Source organism: Argopecten irradians, chromosome 10, assembly GCF_041381155.1.
Source record: "Argopecten irradians isolate NY chromosome 10, Ai_NY, whole genome shotgun sequence".
In the NCBI taxonomy this organism is placed as follows: Eukaryota; Metazoa; Mollusca; class Bivalvia; order Pectinida; family Pectinidae; genus Argopecten; species Argopecten irradians.
This window is the reverse complement of record NC_091143.1, coordinates 23,488,840-23,509,139: the sequence shown is the minus strand read 5'-3', so window position 1 is coordinate 23,509,139 and position 20,300 is coordinate 23,488,840. Positions and strand designations below refer to the sequence as shown.

General features: G+C 36.0%; 1 protein-coding gene across 1 annotated transcript in view; it reads right to left on the bottom strand.

Annotated features, from left to right (window-relative positions):
* Positions 1-15,270: 15,270 nt before the first annotated feature.
* LOC138333425 (uncharacterized) overlaps positions 15,271-20,300 on the bottom strand; it is a 28,637-nt gene continuing 23,607 nt past the window's right edge. The window contains exons 18-21 of the mRNA XM_069281795.1: positions 20,038-20,051; positions 18,809-18,947; positions 17,568-17,650; positions 15,271-17,338 (exon numbers count right to left, since the gene is read on the bottom strand). Coding sequence (XP_069137896.1) covers positions 17,322-17,338; positions 17,568-17,650; positions 18,809-18,947; positions 20,038-20,051 — 253 coding nt within the window. The 3' untranslated portion in view covers positions 15,271-17,321. The remainder of the gene's footprint in view (positions 17,339-17,567; positions 17,651-18,808; positions 18,948-20,037; positions 20,052-20,300) is intronic.

The window sequence follows — 20,300 nt, the reverse complement described above, 5'->3', positions numbered from 1 at the left end:
GCTCAAGGAAGCAATTCTTATTCAACAAATATAAGTAACGTTATATCATCAACGCTATCATTATTCATATAAATAAATGGTCGCAAAGATGGACTTTTTGAATTAATCATTGACTCAGTGCGTCTTCTAATACCAGCATTCACAACCACTGTGGAATATCTTGACACGATGTAGGCTTATGCATATAGAAATTAAATTAACACAATATTGTTGAATAGCCTGGCCATTCATCCGGGGAAAACATACGGGTCAATAATAGAAATATAATCAATATAATTGGGTGTGTCGTCAGAAAAGAGCATCAATAATGCACTGTGATTATTTAATGTGTCGCTCGTCTAATTAATACATACTGTATCAGCTTTTCTACAATACGGCCTCTTTTATTGAGCAAATTTAATGATATTAAGTACATATCGGGAATAGTAATGTTTAAACTCCATTAGATTACAGTAAATAAAGTGATTTTCGTATTTCGCGCATTTCACTCATTGCTGCGAAAGTGTTCCTAGCACAGCTACAGTACAACTAGGAGATCCTGAACATAAAACCTGAATATAAATCGGCATGGAAACGTCGTCGGGCATGAAAAAGGAAAATTGAATTCAAAATAAGTTTTTACTGACGAATCCTTTTGTTCAAACTTGATATGTTACTATAAGATCTTTAGAATTTGGCCTGGGAAAAGGTATCTACTTCGTAATTGTAGCATTCTATTTCAGTTAGTTTGAAGTAAGAGAATAGAGGTAAAGACACAGCCAGATTGGACATTTGGGAGTTAACCATATAGTACCAGTTGTCTTGTTCAGTACTTTGACTCCTTTGGTAGTTATATATAAAAACCATAAATTAGTCTAAGTCGCTGCCAACATCATAAACATACATGTATATACAAACGATCGGCAGATCTACCTCTGTATGTGCTTAGGGTTTTTAGATAAACTCTTAAATTATTGAATACAACAGAATAACTTTGTTCAGCAATTCTCAGATGGTTTGAGTATTATTGTGGATAGAAAAAAATAATATATTAACTTACATATATATATTATTAATAAAACAAAATGCACTTCCGGTAAACCGGAGGTCCCGCTGCATGTCAACAAATATAGAGTTTCCAAGATCTATGTATATATATGTTTCTGCCAACATACAATTAAAGACATCTAGCTATAGGAAAGCTTAATAGGTGTGATCGAGTTCTCTTCCATTCCCCGATTAACGTGAGTACAATGCTCATATACTAGTATGTAATATGAGAACTGTACATAGTATGGTGACTAGTAGATACATGGTAAATTGTAGATAGAACAGTGAACTATTCTATTAGATATAATAGTCTGATGATATGTTGGATACTTACGGCGTTGTTATGGAACGCCATAGCTGCCTTAAGACTAGATGTTTTATTGCATCACGTCACCATGTCATAGCATCGTGTCACCATGTCATAGCAATAGTGTCACCATGTTATAGCATCGTGTCACCATGTTACAGCATCGTGTCACCATGTCATATCATCGTGTCACCATGTCATAGCATCGTGTCACCATGTTATAGCATCGTGACACCATGTTATAGCATGATGTCACCGTGTGATTGCATCGTGTCACCATGTTATAGCATGATGTCACCGTGTGATTGCATCGTGTCACCATGTTATAGCATGATGTCACCGTGTTATTGCATCGTGTCACCATGTTATATCATTGAGATACCATGTTATAGCATCGTGTCAACATATCATTGCATCGTGTCACCATATTATAGCATGATGATGTCACCGTTTTATTGCATCACGTCCCTATGTTATAGCATCGTGTCACCATATTATTGCATCGTGTCACCATGTTATAGCATCGTGTCACCATGACATAGCATCATATCAGAGTTATTGTATCGTGTCGTCATGTTATAGCATTATGTCACCGTATTATTGCATAGTGTCTCCATGTTATAGCATCGTGTCACCATGTTATAGCATCGTGTCCCCATATCATAGCATCATGTCACCATGTTTATAGCATCGTGTCACCATGTTTATAGCATCGTGTCACCATGTTATAGCATGATGTCACAGAGTTATTGTATCGTGTCGTCATGTTATAGCATTATGTCACCGTATTATTGCATCGTGTCACCATGTCATAGCATCATGTCCACCAGGTTATAGCATCGTGTAGCCAAGTTAGTTATTAAGACGTTTTCTATTAAGACTACTCGTAATGCATTTGGATTTTACCTTACAGTCAAGCGAAAAGACGATCCCGATCACCCATCTGCTAGCCGGAAATTATCTTCAGTGTTGTTTGGTGGGAGGACGTTTGGTAGGTATGATTAGATCTATTGTTAGATATACAGCTACAAAATGACAATTTTCTAATGGTTTTTTATGACTAATGAAATAGGTAGCGAATATATATTCTGTTTCATAATAGTTTCGTATCTTTGAAAAGGTGTCTCTCCTTTTTTATTATGATACAGTCGCTCTATTTTTGGCGGTGTACAGTCAAACAGAAGTGCTTAGTTTTAAAAGGTCCCAGTGAAAAGATTATACACAACGGTTCTGTTTCTATTAAAATTCAAGAAACATATTACGGCTTTGTTGTTTATTAATATTTCAACTGTTTACGTTGAATAGTTCAAAGTATTGTGGTATGAAAGTACATGTACATGTAAATAAAACAATAGAAAGTAAAATCGATCAATTAATAATTATCGTGTTTTTCATCTTTCTTTTTTTTTCATATAATTGTTTTAAAATACTAAATTGCTTAATGTCTAGAATTGAGTTTTTATTGCTTCGGTAGTAATAATCATAGGCATAAATATATTTATTACATTTTGGCTGATTCGAAGGTATCAAGTGAACAAGTTAGGCCAAAATTTCGCACGTCTCTCTAAAAAAAATCCTTTGAAGTTAGTTGATAGAGAAAATGTGGAAAATATGGGTCAAATATAAAGTGAGGTTTTTTTTTAAATTACGTACCTGTATTATGAAACTGATGTCCGATAGTTGTTGTCTTCAAATTTCTTGTGGTAACGCGGCATTTTAGTTCTTCAATCTGTACAGATACAGTCATTAACACTCAGGGGCGTAGGAGGCTGGGGGGGGGGGGCGGCAAACATGTTTTTGCAAACATGTCCCCCCATTTTCGCCAAGTGAGATGGTCTAAAAAATGCACATTGAAAATAAAATAAAGGGTCATCCTGCACATTTTTCCTAATTCATTTTAGAAAATTTCCCCGCTGCGCGGCGTGTTTTCCCAAAACTTTCAAGCATGTAATGTTCAAACCTTGTAATAATGATAACTACAATATACACAAACACAAGGACTAAAATTGCCCATCAAGAGATTAAAGTGTTTCAGAAAAAATTGTCACTTAAAAAGATACATTTGTTAATACAGTTATATCAAGACAATTAAAGCATTATATATTTTTGAGATAACAACAAACAATCTGCCCATGGCAGGTTAAGCCGTTATACCTGGTAACATATTCAGAGAATCGCAGCGAGGGGTTTTGCATAATGGTAATCTCGTCGACATTCCACACATTATCTTATATCGCAACATGCAGGAGTACTATAAATAAAAAATAACGCCTGTTAATAAACTGCTTATGTAAATGCAACCGAAAATACTCTCTGTAACAAAACTCATCTCACAGATCCATTTCTAAATCGAGTAATCTATTATTTTTTTTTATCCCGGACGAGAACCACCATCCTACGCCCTGGACTCCCCCAAACACACATCCAAAAATCACCTCACAGCTGTCTTCTCTTCGTGCTTGCAAAATCATCCGTAACATACTACATCCTCATGAATCATCAAGGGCGCCATTATCTTAATCGTAAGTATCTTTTCGGAGCGACACCCCTGCTCCATCGACATCTACCAAACGACTATAAAACAGATCTAATCTCCGCGACTAATTCAGCTCTCTCAATATCATCAAAATACATCCTTAAGAAACCAACATACTCAGCCTCATGTCTGAATCTTAATACTTTTCTTTCTCCGAGGGGGGTATCCAACCCCCAGGCAACCCACCCAAATCATTCAAAAATATCGAGACCTCTGTCGCTAACGCACATAGCTTACTTTGTGGTGTATTCATAATAATTTCCTGATAGCGACGCAACTGTCTCATAGCTGTTGTACACGGATATATTATCCAAGATATAGGAAAAAAATTAAAGTATCCATGTGGGTGCAGGGCGGCTTGGGGGGGGGGATTAGGGGGGCGGTTTCTATGTGAGAGTGGGGAGGAGGGTAAAAATAAGAGAGGTGGTTTTACAAAATATTGAGAGACCTTCCCCTCGCTTCCCCCCTGTCACGATTTCCTTTACACCCGTCCCCCCCCAAATGTTCACGGGGTGTTGACCGGGGCTTCGAACGCACCTCGCGGCCCTTAACGGTTCATATACATCTTTCTTATCACTGCCTGCCCTAAAACGCCATTATTGACACTGATCTTGCAAAATAAGGAAAAGGTAAATTTGAAAAATCCCTTTTAAAAATCACAATTGGACCTTTGTGCTATAATAACACTTAACAATAAACCTTTTTTTGCCTGAGGGGCTGAGGGGTTGTTTATGTTATTGTTTCTTTTCTTTTCTTTATCTTCTTTCCTTCTTTTTTTTTGTTCTTTTTTTACATGTCTCCTATCTCTGAGTCTCTGCTGCTGCCACAGCACAACATCCCGCCTCACCAAAGTTTTTTTGTATTTTTTGTAACAAACAGTTGACGGGCGGTTTAGTTACATGTCCCCTTTTTTAGAGAGTCCACAACAACACAAACACACAAAAAAACCTAAGCATTAAATGAACACTAGATTACAATTGTAGTCGACTCTATGAGGATTGCTTGTAAATTCATATAAATTCTAGAAAGGGCGATAACTGAAGAACAAATCATAGTTTAGACAGCGCTACATGTGACCAGTAACAAATTTTTGTAACCTGACATCAACAATTTTGTTTGAAGAAGTGAAAACGTTTTTATAACAAGAAAACATAATCCTTTACACGACTCTACTCACTGGTGAATTGGGATCTCACTGTGAATTGCCCACAGACAAGAGGAAGAGGGTCTTACACAAAGATGAAAACTTTGAAGTGAAAGATTTTGAACGATAAAAAAGTTGCATATAATGTTATATCCTTATAATCTTTAGAATTTACAAATAAATCCAATAAAAAAACCAATGCTAGATCTCTACCAGTTCTGTAAGAGGTCCCCTAACTGGTACAGCAACTAAACAGGTACAGACCAGATACTGGGCCTTAATTTAATAATTTAGAAGTGAAGGAGGTGGAGAGGGAGATTGCGTTATTGTGATATTTTACGTATAATTGTTATCCCTTAATTTGTATATATTAATGGTATATATACATTGTATTTATATAATTTATTTTACTGGTAGAATAACAATTATATTAATGATATATTGCTTGAAATCTGAAGATCGGCCGCGCAAAAAATACCAAAATCACGGACTGAAGCCAAATTAGATATAAACGACTATACAGTTTTCTTATGATAAATAAACAAAAACTTACCGGTGTACACAACGACATATATCATATGTATCTGGCCTTTGGAGTTCCAATATCGAACGATCATCATACATAATTACACTGATATTTTGGTAAAAAATTAACGGTTTAATAACGCACATAACTGGGGTATAAATGACATTACAGTATACACAATCTTCAAAAAATACGTAATTGTTAAAGCCGCATAATCCGTATCTTTCAGGGTTCGTAAATCAACAAAAAAAATTAGGGTACATATATTATAAAAGTTATCAACTTTCCCCTAATTACACATCCAAAAAGTCCCGAGTTCAAAAGAAATTAATGATTAAAAATTCGATAATCCAGAGTGTTTGAATATGCATTTTCAATCGTAGACGATCACGTGACTTTCCAGACCAAACGAAATGGCGTGCCCAGTCAAAAGTGTGTCGTTCACGTTAGCAGGAACTTCTACGGAAGAACTTGTTACTTATCATGAACAAGTGAATGTTTTGTTATGTGATGAAGTTAAAGAGTCCCTCAGAACAATATATATACATTAACGTCGTGTAAACAATACTTCCATTCGGTCATTTTGAGTGTTTACTATACGGCGATCGGTTGACTATGCTTTGCCTAATTTCTGGGGGCCACCGGAGGGATTTCTGTGGGAACGGTATTTAAACTTCGTATAAAATACATATGTACGTGTTGCGATACCATACAACGTACTAGACAAGATAATAAATTGTACAAAAATGTACCAGATATATAAATAATGGTGTTGATAAATAATGAAATAGACAAGACACATCGTACTATATAGAGACGAAAATGGTTTTCTACTCTGGTGATATATTTTAAAATAAATATCTCAGACGATATTTGACTTGCCTTGGATAACCATATAACTTGTTTTATAAAGGTCCAAATGAAATATAATAACAAATCAAGTAAAATAAGCACGGAGAGCAAACTTGACATAATATGCATTTTTGTTCAATATCATATGTGTATACATGTATACATATCTATTAGTTAAATAATCACCATGTACCGCCATAAACCAGTATAAAACTTAATACATGTTATTTTATGTATATTTCTGATATTTATGTTGGAAAAGCTCCATGTTCGTTAAAAACATGATGATAAATTTCTGGTGAAACTATAAACATTTGGTTATATGATTTCAAGGATTACAGAAAATTAAAAAAAAAATGGGGGTTGAGGTTGCAATAAGGTGGTTTAATGTGTGTTTAAAAGTTCTGAATGTCTAACATGCAATTATAAATGTATATATTTTCTGTGTAGATAATGAAGACAGCTCCCTTAGTTAAATTTGTGATGTACATGTACACGATAGCTTGCCAATGAACCATATAGCTACCATATAATATGATGTCCAGCCGTGAATTTGCCTCTGAATCAAATTAATCAGAAACATGCATAATAAAAGACCTAGATGTTTCTTATACAATCATATTCATGCACAAATAGCACATTCATATGCATTGTAGTGTCATGTACACATATTGTGCATTGAATTCTAAGTCAATAGAAAAATGATTGGAGTTCAAAATAGCATCCAGTAGCAAATAAGCTGACCATAGCATGATATTATAATGTCATCAGAGTAATTGCAGTAAAATTCTATCTTTTCGTGTTGACCGCTTTGTAGCGTGAATGCATACGAATCGTCATCATCTTCGACAACATTGACCTTTCCACGACCTTGACCTTTTTGTGGAAGTTTCACATAATCTCCTCTCCTCTGTGAACTTTGACCTTGTGGGTTTTTCGTGTTACAACAGATACGAAAATGTCGTATCCGCCCACATTTTGTACATTTCTTGTTTCTAGCCGGACAGTTCTCAGGGGTGTAAAAATCCACTAGCCCGACGCCCGGGGCTACCAAATTTTCAGCTTGGGCTAGTGGAAATTTTAGCCATACTAGCCCGGGGCTAGTGACTTTTTTCAAAGATATCTCAAAACGAAAAACGTCAATATTTAGTCATAATAACACTTTAAAACATTGCAATTCTATGTAATATTTGTATCTAACTTTAAATATTAATCTGGAGTCATGTTGTCTAATTTATTTACGACTGTAGACAGGTACAGTAGACCTCCCGATCACCACAGTGAATAGTGATGCATAGCATTTCATGTGAAAGTTACGTAATTTGCAACACAAGTTCTAGAAAAACAATATACAAACCATCAAATAAGTCATCTCAGCTATCAGATCAGTAAATTTTAATAGTTACAAAAACGATGTTAAAGAACTGGAATCTATTCCTCAAAAAGTCGGCAGCAAAGCCATGCCTGCAGCAGGCAGCCATATTTGTTATGGTTATTCTAATATCCGGGTCAAAGGTCGGGAATCCAGAATCCGGTTTCAGGATTAAAAAAAATCTAAAAATTGTGTTCTAGAAATATCACAGATTAAAGATTTTCTTAATGTTTATTTTAATTTAAATAAAAAAAAGTAGATGCAAATAATAAAAAATACTCACTCAATTAAAAATATTTGAATTTATACAGTATAAAAAATACTGGTATTATAAATTTTTCATTTTTTTTTTGGCTGGGCTAGTAGATATTTAGGCCGGGCTAGTGAGATTTTGGTGTCTACTAGCCCTGGGCTAGTGCTTTGAAATAAATTTTTACACCCCTGGTTCTGACTTTTCGCGAAATGACCTTCGAGGCCACACCGGTAACAGGCGTTTCCTTTATTTACACTAGTTGCTCTAGAACTTGCGGAGGGTTTGTTACTTTTGTCCAAATTTACAACGTTGACCGATCCTGATGGATTTTCCATTTTCTTGGCCTGAACATTTGCCATTTCCATTGTCGCAGCAATAGTTCTTAACTGATCTAATGTCAAGTCTTTCCCCTTTTCCAAGCATTTTGTTCGGAGTTTATGAGATTTACATTTCTCGATCACTTGGTCTCTTATTTGTTCACTGTCATTTCCAAATTCACACAATAATGCCTGTGTTCTGAGTCTTGTTATATATTGTTCAATTGATTCATCACCTTGATTCATTGATCGGAAAACATAACGTTCATAGGGGACATTTATTTTTGTCTCAAAATGTTTGTTCAGTGTCTTTTTTACTTTGTCATAATCATCATCACCATCTTCTAGTGTCAACGTGAAGAAAATATCTTGAACAGACAAGCCTGCACAATGTAATAACAACGACTTTAATTGTTTCTTGTCAGTAACACCTTTCCCCTCTGCATACAGTTCAAAACTACGAAGCCAGCGTTTCCATTCCTGATTCACGTGACCTGGATCACCATGTGCGTCGAACGGTTTCACCGCATTGAGTTCGATTTGTGCCATGATTTTACCTTTTCACCACTCGAATTCAATTCTTAAATGTCACTGGTGATTTTATTAACCAATTGGCACATCTCTCGTCGCCAAATTGTAGTGTCTAACGAATCTAATCGACGAATTTAATCGGACAAACCACAGAAACGTCCTCTTCAAAGATGGCGCTTTATTAGAGAGCGAACTAGGGGCAGTAACTCTAACATGTAAACTCGACTAGTCACATTTAAGGTCGCACACCACTAAAGTATAATACACATGATACTACATCAGAGATACATGTAGTTGTTTTTCCCTTTTATTTTTGGGCGAGCTGCCATCACATCTTGCACTTCTGTCATCTGGTTGAAGGTCCCATATATTCTATAAAGAAAATGTGGAGTAAATGTCAGTTATGTACATAGATAAATACTGTATACAAGCCTACATGTAAATCAAACTAGTTCCAATTGTTTTATGTCAAACACAAATTTATAACAATTACACAGTTTTTGAACACATTTATCAAAATCAAACCTCACTAGACACTAAGTTAGTCATTTATTGAATTACAGAGGTCTAGGCATTTTCATGTGAAGAGTAATGGTTCTAATTAGTGCCAGAATTTATGTAGCCTAAATATATTGGACATAATATATAATACATATTTAAAAAAGTCAATTACTATTCTTTACTCACACCACTTATGATGTATTGGTGTGAATTTTATATAATTAAGACCAGCAGATAGGATAACGAGTACGTGACTAAGTGACTGTAAGTCTAAAAAAATACAATCTTATACACACGAACACTGATGAATTAAGTTTGAAAGTGGCTTCTTTAATACAATAATATCCATAGCATGCAGTAAAAGGATATATATCACTGATATACATCAATACACAAATAGATATCAGAAAAGATATCACACTCCTGACGCTGTAAGCCTGTAACAGTAGCTAACATTACATGTATATCGTACATGTATAACACTGAAGAATGTGATCATCTTTTAAGGAAACACGTACATTTTTTGTATGACTCTATTAATGCTTCTGTTGTAATCCATGATTAAATCTGTTATATGTTCCCAAATTTATCAACACTTTTCCTGATTTCTAATCTCTATTTTACTATGGTACCAATTCCAAAAAGCGACCAAACACTTACAGAATATAACCCGTAGGCCTACCCCTTCGGGGCCCCACTCACCTTATAGAGACGAAGAGAAGTCAGTTTATGTGGTTTTGGTAGATCATTCACAAATCATAGTTGTTGTCATAGCTCGAATTCGTTTCCATATAATATTCTTAGCAATTCAGAACATTTTTAGTTGATATAACTTCCTTATTCACTTCGAATCAGCAGTTGATTCTAAGCCGGCGAGCTTTCACTGCAAAGCTCGCTCCATTGCGGTAAACAACTTTTATTTCCGGACATGCGCAAAGTAGCATTTCGAAGCTTTGGAGGCGTTAACTTTTGACTTTCTGTCGGACCGCGCGTAAGTCTAAAATAAAATTTTGTATATTTATATCTTTGGACCTCTTAACTTTCTAGACTTGTAATTTGGGGAAAGTTCATAACTTTTTAGGGCTATTACACCATATCTTGTCATTTTTTGTTTTACAGACCCTGAAAGATACGGATCATGCGGCTTTAAGTTATATATTCTATTCTTAAAAGGTTATCGTTGGATGAATTTCTCCAATGCACATGTAGAAAAAAGGTAGAGATATGAAATAGACGAAAAAAACGCTTTATGATTTACAAGGGAGGTAACCCCCTGTGATACATGTATACATGTACATGTACAGGTAGTAGGTAATTTGGCCGTTGTCCTGCGGATCTCAAAACAGTTTGTCAAAAAATAGGCGAGGTGTTCCGATTGGGCCTAGCAGGTGATCGGGATCGTCTTTGTGCTTGACTGTATGGTAAAATCCAAATGCTTTCCGAGTAGTCTTACTAGAAAACGTCTTAATAACTTGGCGACACGATGCAATAACGCGGTGACACGATGCTATAACTTGGTGACACGATGCAATAATATTGTGACACGATGCTATAAAATGGTGACACGATGCAATAAAACGGTGACATCATGCTATAACATGGCGACACGATGCAATAACGCGGTGACATCATGTTATAATATGGTGACACGATGCAATAACACGGTGACATCATGTTTTAACATGGTGACATCATGCTATAATATGGTAACACGATGCTATAATATGGTGACATGATGCAATAATACGGTGACCTCATGCTATAACATGGTGACACGATGCTATACATGGTGACACGATGCTATAACATGTTGACACGATGCTATAACATGGTGACACGATGCTATAACATGGTGACACGATGCTATAACATGGAGACGTGATGCAATAAAACATCTAGTCTTAAGGCAGCTATGGCGTTCCATACGTTGTGGTGGATTGATCAAGTCTAGGTATGCTAGAATGGTGACGACCTCTAATCATCTGCTGGTCTTCGGTAGGTTTTGGTGGCAAATTAAGTGACCTGTTGTCGTTTCTTCCTGGTACTTGGCAATATTAGAGTATTTCAGGATTGATTTGACTAATGTGGTGCATGCACCGAATTTGATGCTTTCAGGATTAATATCAACGTTCCGTTTCCAGAATCCGATGGACTGATTTGCTTTTCCGCAGATGCTATTAACAGCGCATCCAGTTGACCCTTGAGAGTATGTTTTTGACTCCCAAAATCAGATTTGACTCTTGAGTTTGAAGCAAGTGTCTATTTGTCATGTTTTGACTCTTCAGATTTCTGAGAAATGGTGATTTGACTCATGAGTTTGCTAAAATTCAAGGGTCAACTGGATGCCCTGATTATTAATATGCAAAAGGTACAAAAAAGGAACTGTAAAAGTTTTACTACGAGATTATCCAGGGGTGGAGATGACGAAAGTGATAGTAACGAATATCGAGGATGTACTGCAGCATGTCGCCAAAGAAACTGAACAACTTATCTATCCATCACATTACACTGACAATTGTCATATCAACCAAACCGAACGCCACTCAGGAGCAGAAACGACCACTTTTGAAATAGTCTTTGTTGTGTCTAAATCACAGAGCTTTCTTCACTGGGGCGAACGCTCAACTCAATGCCAAAAGTGAGGCAGTGACATCGCCCTAAGGTACAACAGGCTGGACAATTCTTGGGTAGAACAGGCTGGACACTTCTTAGGTAGAACTGGCTGGACACTTCTTAGGTAGAACTGGCTGGACAATTCCTAGGTAGAACTGGCTGGGCACTTCTTAGGTAGAACAGGGCTGTGGACAATTCCTAGGTAGAACAGGCTGGGCACTTCATCTACATTGCCCGATTTTTCTCTAACAACAACGACCGTCTCTGTTTGGTCTTACTATGTCTCTGAAGCTGTAATGGTCACGTTTTTTATATTAAATATCGGAGATAAATTTTCGCAATTTTTTGCCCGGATGGCTCAATTCGCGAAAGCAATGTGCAGGCGAAGGAGAGGTGGTTTACAGTAATTCTATAGGGAGTGAGAAGATGATAGTAAGTGCATGTATCGGCAAGAGGTGACCAACCATTTCTGTCAGAAAGTTATCGGGTCAGCAGCTCAATGTAGGTTCAGGTTCCTCAGTAGTCTCATGCCCCCTTTGGTGTCCTTGCTCTGTGATGGTCAGATCCGAAATGATGTTGTATGCTGATTACATATGGATTGAGTTGATAAATTGGTTAATGCTGATTTTCTGGGCGAATGAAACTATCATTTGAGGAAGTTAGCTGCCTCTTTTGGGTCCGAGAGAAAAATTCTATTAATTCAGCATGAGTGGTGATATGCAATTGGAGGGATTCTTCATTTTTGAGCTTTATTTGGGTGCATATTCTTTCAAAACCATTGTATATACCTGTTTTAGTACGCATTCTGAAACTCATTCTTCTGACTGGAAAGGATATCGATATTTAAGAAGGTTATTTCACACAAACACCCGACTGTTACCTTTATCATATCTACTGTAGTTCAAATCCGGGGCAGTAGTGTGAAAAATACATCAGTATAATAAAGTCTTTGAAGTGTAAGTGTAAATGTTAATGCTTGCAGGATAGCCGGATGTTAGGGCAATCCTATGCATTGATGTGTGCAATCGTTATTTGTTGTGCCGAGAGCACTGTCTAGTTGGTTTCTTTGTGATGGTCACATGTCTGGATCGACACAGGGGATGGAACTACACTGTACCACATGTGGCAAAGTGTCGAGGTTGCAGGAACCGTAACAGAAGGCGTGATGGCTTTGTCAAATATGGTGGCAGGAGAATCGAATTTAAGATGATGGTAACTGGAGATGTCTCGGACATCAGATTGCGGGGAAGAATCGATCCCGATGTTGATCAACATTAGAAGGATAAACGGTGCCGGTAGACGACGGAGTAAATGAAGTAAATGACTCGTTCCCTTACAAGGAGCTTTGTTTCCTCTCGTTTGAGATGATAGGGGATGTCGTACGATGGGAAGATCCCATATCGTTATCGATTGACATGCGTGCTGGTGGTGTAGTGATGGGAACACATAATTTGTCTTAGGAACTTCGGCATGGCCACACACGTCGTCTCGAAACACACATCAACAAAATGGGGATCTGATGACTGATGTCTTGTCCCATCTGAAAAGGTGAGAACCAAACTGATTTCGAATACTCATATGATTCCAAAATGCAAGACCAACGTTCAAGTTGTCGCATGCGACAGTTTCGTAGTTTCTCCTCGTGATTCTTGCCAAGTGGTGTGTGAAATGTACCGGCCTGGCAGTCTATGGGTAGAGGATGACCAAACACGCATACAGGTAGCTTTATGCCTCTTTTGTGTTATGCTTAATCTGGAAAATAGCACGCTGGAACGTGTCGGTGTTTCAGTCACCAATAGGGCTAGTACATGTACTAAACTAAGGTTTAGAAGAAACTTCACGGTTTTAGAAAGAAGACTTAATTGGTACCATTTGGAGACAGAAGTCAGTGTTGTGTATATGGAATGGGTGAAGATGTTAAAAGTGATTGTTTGCTTCTTGTCACTAATTGACCTACTGAATAGTCCCATGCGGCATTTATTACGATATGTTTGGAACTCTTTTCTAGAGAAGTCTCATAAAGAAAACGGAGATCAAGAAGAAGCTGTAGTGTTTTGTGTGCGCATCTAAAATATTGAAATATATAATAATTCCCCGATCACATGGTGGATAATCCGAAGTCTTGAGGTATTGAAAACATCAATGAATAATGTGTGCTTTCCATTATTGTATGACAGTGACTTTTAACTGAAAATAACATTGATTGGAAATCGTGGTGGTGTGATGTTTTTTCCCACGTGCACGTGGTCAGCCGCACGATGGTTGAGCGGGAAAAATATGGATAATGTGTGACTGGTACATAACATGGAAAACTGCGATGCTTCCTTGAACCAGAGTCTTTCATATACAACGGACAGATGTTCTGATATATTGTCACCAAATTTTGTAAAACCTTTACCTTTTACCAACACGTCATCACCGGGATCCATAGTTAACAGTCTACGAACTCCAGTTGTAGAACAGTTAGAAAACTGATTTAAAGGGTTATCTATAGACAATTTAACACATTTAAGATCATTGTCCCCATTGGATAGTAACAGCCGTGTTAAATGTATAACATCGTCAAAAGACATTGGTGTAAATACTATGGCTAGTAAACTAAGTGGTGTGCGACACATTATCTGGGTATCCCCAAGAAAATGCATCAAAATTTCTATCCCAGTTTAAGTGATATGCTCAATTCCTGAACTTGAATGACTCAATGAATCAAGATTCTCGAAAAGTAGCTGCCTTTCATTTACACTTACGTAGACCAGCTGTGTCGTGGTTTTAACACATTAACAGACAAGACTTGGGAATGTGTATAGACAGCTTTCAGAACAATTTTTTTTCTCAATAGTGGAGAAAACCCATCACTCTTTCTTGAAATGGAGAATTTTTCAAACCTTACATTATCAGCTGGTCAGCCAATCGAAGATTTTCATTATAATGTAATGGAAAAGGGCATTATACTTGGCAAACCAGACAATGAGATTTTGGGGAAGTTTATTAGCGGATTGCCAGATAAGCTACGCTTGTTTGTGGGTGCAGGTGCAATTAAAGATATTATGACCGCTTTAACTCAGGACAAGCTCGGTGAGGCTTCTGGATGGCGACAGACGGATTATTCTAGGCCTGTTCATGTTCTGGCAGCAGTCCAGAAGGAGGAGTTCGAAGTTGATAGCCATAACACCATTAAGGAACTCAGTCGCCAAGTGGAGTATTTGACCAAAATGGTGGGTCAGTGTATGAATACAAATGCCGCAAGTCATTCACAACCCTCAAATGATAGGACTGGATCACGACGACCTCATATGCAATATTTCGTTTATTACATTCTAATTTATTTTGAACAATGCATAGGTAGCGACCACTTTTAAGTAACAATACATATATCTATTAAAACATTCCTCTTGCAATCTATGAAGTTTCTTTTCAAACCATGCAAGCACCATTCCTTCACTCCCTCCTCTCCCATCGCGCGTTCTCTCTCTCTCTCCCAACATTTTCTCCTCTATCTTATTTCTGTCTCCTCTCTCTCTATGTTAACTTATAAATCATTCTTTGGCAGAAATCACCAATGACATCCAACGAGGATCAGGTAATTTTCTGCTCGAAAATAACATCTCAGACATAGTACAAGACAAACTTCAAACATGATAGTTAGTGTTTTGATTAGATGGCACCTCAATCTGATATCAAGACCATTAATATTGCACATTGAATAAATGGGAATGGTAAGATCAATTAAACATAATGGTATTATAATACACGCATGAGACAATAAAGTTATACATGTAAGTCTACATTTGTAATGAAATGGGCCAGATCTAACAACATTGCTCACCTGTCAAATTCCTAGAGAAGAATTTGTATATCTAAAACAATAATGCCATGGACCAAGATGTTAGGTCTCTGAAACTATCGAGAGGGCTATTCTAACATATTTCATGCTTATATAAGCCTATTGTAGCAAACTCAACATTTAAGTGGCAAAATGTCAGAACCATACTACAGCCAAAAATCTGCAGTCCATCAGGCAGGTGAGCTAAATAGTGATAATTATCACATATGAATTTAATATATTATTATACTTTCATAATGTATAACTTAACATATAGGTACCAGTAAGACAATTATGCACCCTAGCATCATTCTCAGATTATTTACTACAGTAACTGTACACATACAAAAATACTTTAAAAACATCACAAAAACATTATCACAGATATGCTAGAGACAAATCATTCTAATCCAATAACATGTAAATACTCCAGCGATAAGAGCAGTGTGGTGGAGTAAATTTCTATTGCTGAAACATCTTGTTGTATGGTTGCTAATATTTGCGCTGTATTTAATTTTGCTGTTTACCAAGTCGCCAAGATTTGAACAATTTAATACCTTACGTTTGTCATAAATAATATTTTTTTTAACATATTAATCAAATTTTTGTCAGGTAATTGTCACTTTCAAAGCTAGAAAAAAAAATTAAAAAAAGAATTCCATGTGAATAAGTCCCAAACAATAAGTTGCGGAGTTTTACACCACGAAATTAAACAAGAGGCCCAGAGGGCCTGTATCACTCACCATGAAATTAAAAAACTGTGAGGAACTATTCTACATTGTATATGTAATAAGCGAATCACCTAGTTATATACAGTGTTGTAGTAAAATCACTTCAAATAACAAAAAAAAACAAGGGTAAAGACCATCAAAATCCATCTTGAAGCTTATATTACTGAAGCCTGCAAAATTAGTTTTACAATGCAGCCTTGTTGACAATACTGAAGCCAAACAATTCAGTTTTGGAGGTATTACGAAGCCAGACAATTCAGTCTTGGTGAACTCAATGAAGCCAAACAACTCAGTCTTGGTGAAATACTGAAGTCAGACAATTCAGTCTTGGGAATTATCAATGAAGCCAGACGATTCAGTCTTGGTGACATTACTGAAGCCAGACAATTCAGTCTTGGTGAAATGACTAAAGCCAGACAATTCAGTATTGGTGACATCACTGAGGCCAAACAATTCTGCGTTGGAGGTATCAATGAAGCCAAATAATACAGTCTTGGTGACATCACTGAAGCCAAACAATTCAGTCTTTGTACGTCTGTGACTTCACTGAAGCCAGACAATTCAGTCTTTGTGACATCACTGAAGCTAGACGATTCAGTATTGGTGACTTCACTGAAGCCAGACAATTCAGTCTTGGTGACATCACTGAAGCCAGACAATTCAGTCTTGGTGAGACTATTTCAAGCCATTACTTGTAATGCTGTTATAGATAGAACAGCTATAAACAGTCCAGCACCAAAGTTCCTCCTCTCGTTTCCAAATTTATATGCATGCTGAGGTCTCATCTCATGTTGGCAGCACAGCTAAAAAATATAGCTAATGTTAATTCTTTTGTAAATTATAATGTTAAATAAAGGAAAAGTTGCAATTTACATATCTGAAACAAATATCAATCTTTATGATTTATCCTCAAGTCTGTTTCTTTTATCAGATAAGTTTTATATCTATTTTTAATATTTTAAAATTGTTAAACTGGTAATGAGTACTGCTATTATTATATAAGGAACATAAAAAAGTACATTATTTTGATACCTTGTCGGAAAACAGGATTAAAAGCGCCTGGGATTTGATTACTGGTGAGTCTCATCTTCATGTCTTTGAACATCAACCGGTATCTTTAAAATGAATATTAATGTCATCAATTAAAACATCGTTACCATGGTGATAGATCATATGTAGCTTGTCTATCTGATTGAAATACAAATCTGTTACCAATAGTAATGTCTACTTATCTGGATGAGAATCTACCATGAAGATCATACAAGGTAGATATTTAAATATAACAAGTCATATTCAGATAGCAACACCATTACCATATATGAATAGAATTATCTGCCAATCAGAAACCATCTCTGACATTTTATAGTTAACTGATTCTGAAGTGTAGAAATAGCATCATTGCCAGGTGGGATTTGATTTAAGCTAAATTTAATGTATAGCTCATCTGAATTGAATAAATGTATCATTAATAAAGATCTAATTCAAATAAAATTTATCTAAATAATGAGAGGAGAAAACACTGTAGGTATTGCTGCAGGAATCTTTGTCTAGTATATAAATGTAGATACATATAGTGTTACAAGGAGTCCATCACTGAATAGTCTCAATACTGTAAACCAACTTTCTTTTGCAGCTACTTAATTTCACGACTTCCATTTCAATACAAGTTCCTGAAAGTTAACATTTGCGAAAATGAAATTGACTGGAAATACTAAAATGCTGAAATAAACCTTTGTGAATGTACTTGGATCGCTAATGTACTTGGATCGCGAATGTTCTTGGATTGTGAATTTACTTGGATCATGAATGTACTTGGATCGTGAATGTACTTGGGTCATAAATGTACTTGGATCACAAATGTACTTGGATCGTGAATGCACCTGGATAGTGAAATTCAAGGAAAAGTTGGTTCACAGTATGATTTTATTTTCTTCTGATTTTTTCCTTGCTTTCCTTCTTCCTATACATTCTACATAGGGACCAAAGGCAGTTTAGAAGTAAAATAGAAGAGATTGAGATTTTATAAACGGATAGAATCTGGTCAACTTCAGAATTATGACCACCTCGCTACTAAGTCCACTTTTAATCAGATCGCTGGGAGGTGTTAATAAAGGTCTTTGTTCTAATGAAATTTCAGAAAAGTCACTTCTTAATCAGTACTTTCCGAGAAAGAGTGATGTAACTTTGTAATAATTTAAAACTTAGATTTTGTCTATAGCTCTGTCTGTCCTTGCCTTAAGTAATTGAGACTGCAGAAGAAATTTTCTACTAACCCTTTTTCTCCAAGCGTTAAATTCATGGTTCGGCATTTTCCATACTTTTCTTCAATATTTTTGGAATTGGTCACAGGAAATGGTTGCCATTGTCCACTATCCCGGAACAACCAGAAGAAATCATAGTCGTACATGTCATCTGAAATACCATGCAGGATCTTAAACAAGTGTTTATTTCATCTGAGATTTTATGAAACGAGTCTAAAAATACTTTTCATTTTTTGCAAGCCTTGGAAAGCAAAAATTAGTATTTTGAAACCAGTTTCATAAGATTTCATTTCAGATGATCGCAAATCTAAAGACTCACTTCTTATCACATAAAGATTTTACAACCTACAATTTAAGGGAACAGAATGTGTTGCTAGACTCCAGCAGACGCCACCCTTTTGTCATGACGTCCTTAAATCCTGACGTCACTTCAATGCTTATTTACGTCAGGCCAAATTTAAGGGAACAAAATGTGTTGCTAGACTCCAGCAGACACCACCCTTTTGTCATGACGTCCTTAAATCCTGACGTCACTTCAATGCTTATTTACGTCAGGCCATGACATCAAGCTGAACATATCTAGCCCATAGTTCTAGTATATTAATTTTTTATCAAGTGACATACCGGTACGCATAAATATTATACGGGCGAAGTCACTTGATATTGGGTGGATTGCATGAGGATTTAGAGGCCTTTGATATGAAAACTGTAGTATTTTTAAGCAATAGAAATTTAATCAACCCAATTTTATTTCCTTAATTTCAAATTTCAAAATTTATTTGGCATAAGGAGATTTACTATTTAGACAAAACTATCATTTAATAAACTTTATTTGCTGAAACATCTAATCTATGATTCTAACAAGCTCACAAAGTTAAAGTTATTTGACAACAGTAAAGTCTGCCTTTGACAACTTTTAAGGGGTTTGTTGAAATATATTATAATGTAGATTTCAGCTTTTGACCATCTTGAACTTCTTTAAACATGCATTTTTTCCTTTAAAAAAATTGTGTTTTAGGTAATCTGACTGATAAGATTAGTGCCAGCCAAAAAACTTTTTATCAGATTTATCATCAAGCAAACAAATAGCAACAAAATTCACTGAGAATTAAATCCATTGTCTATATAAAATTGTATTAGTAAGCCTATTTCTCAGAATCAGTTTTACATTACAAGAAAAGATGCAGAGAACAAATTAAAACCCACTGTTTGGGCTAAAAAGAAATTAAATAAATATTTACCTTTTTCTATAAACCTGAAAAGAAAATGTTTTAACATAATACAAAATTACACACATACCCTGGTACTCAGATTGAATTATCAAACTTGATCCATTTTACAGTTTTGTTAACAACAATATAGTCAGCAAAGACCTCCTATATTGAAAACAAGAATTATCTAATTAGAACATATATTCAAGTTATCTGCTTAACAACAAAAAACAAAAAAACAATCAGTCATGATTTATATATTGAGCACTTGCATATTACTGTGTCACAGGAAA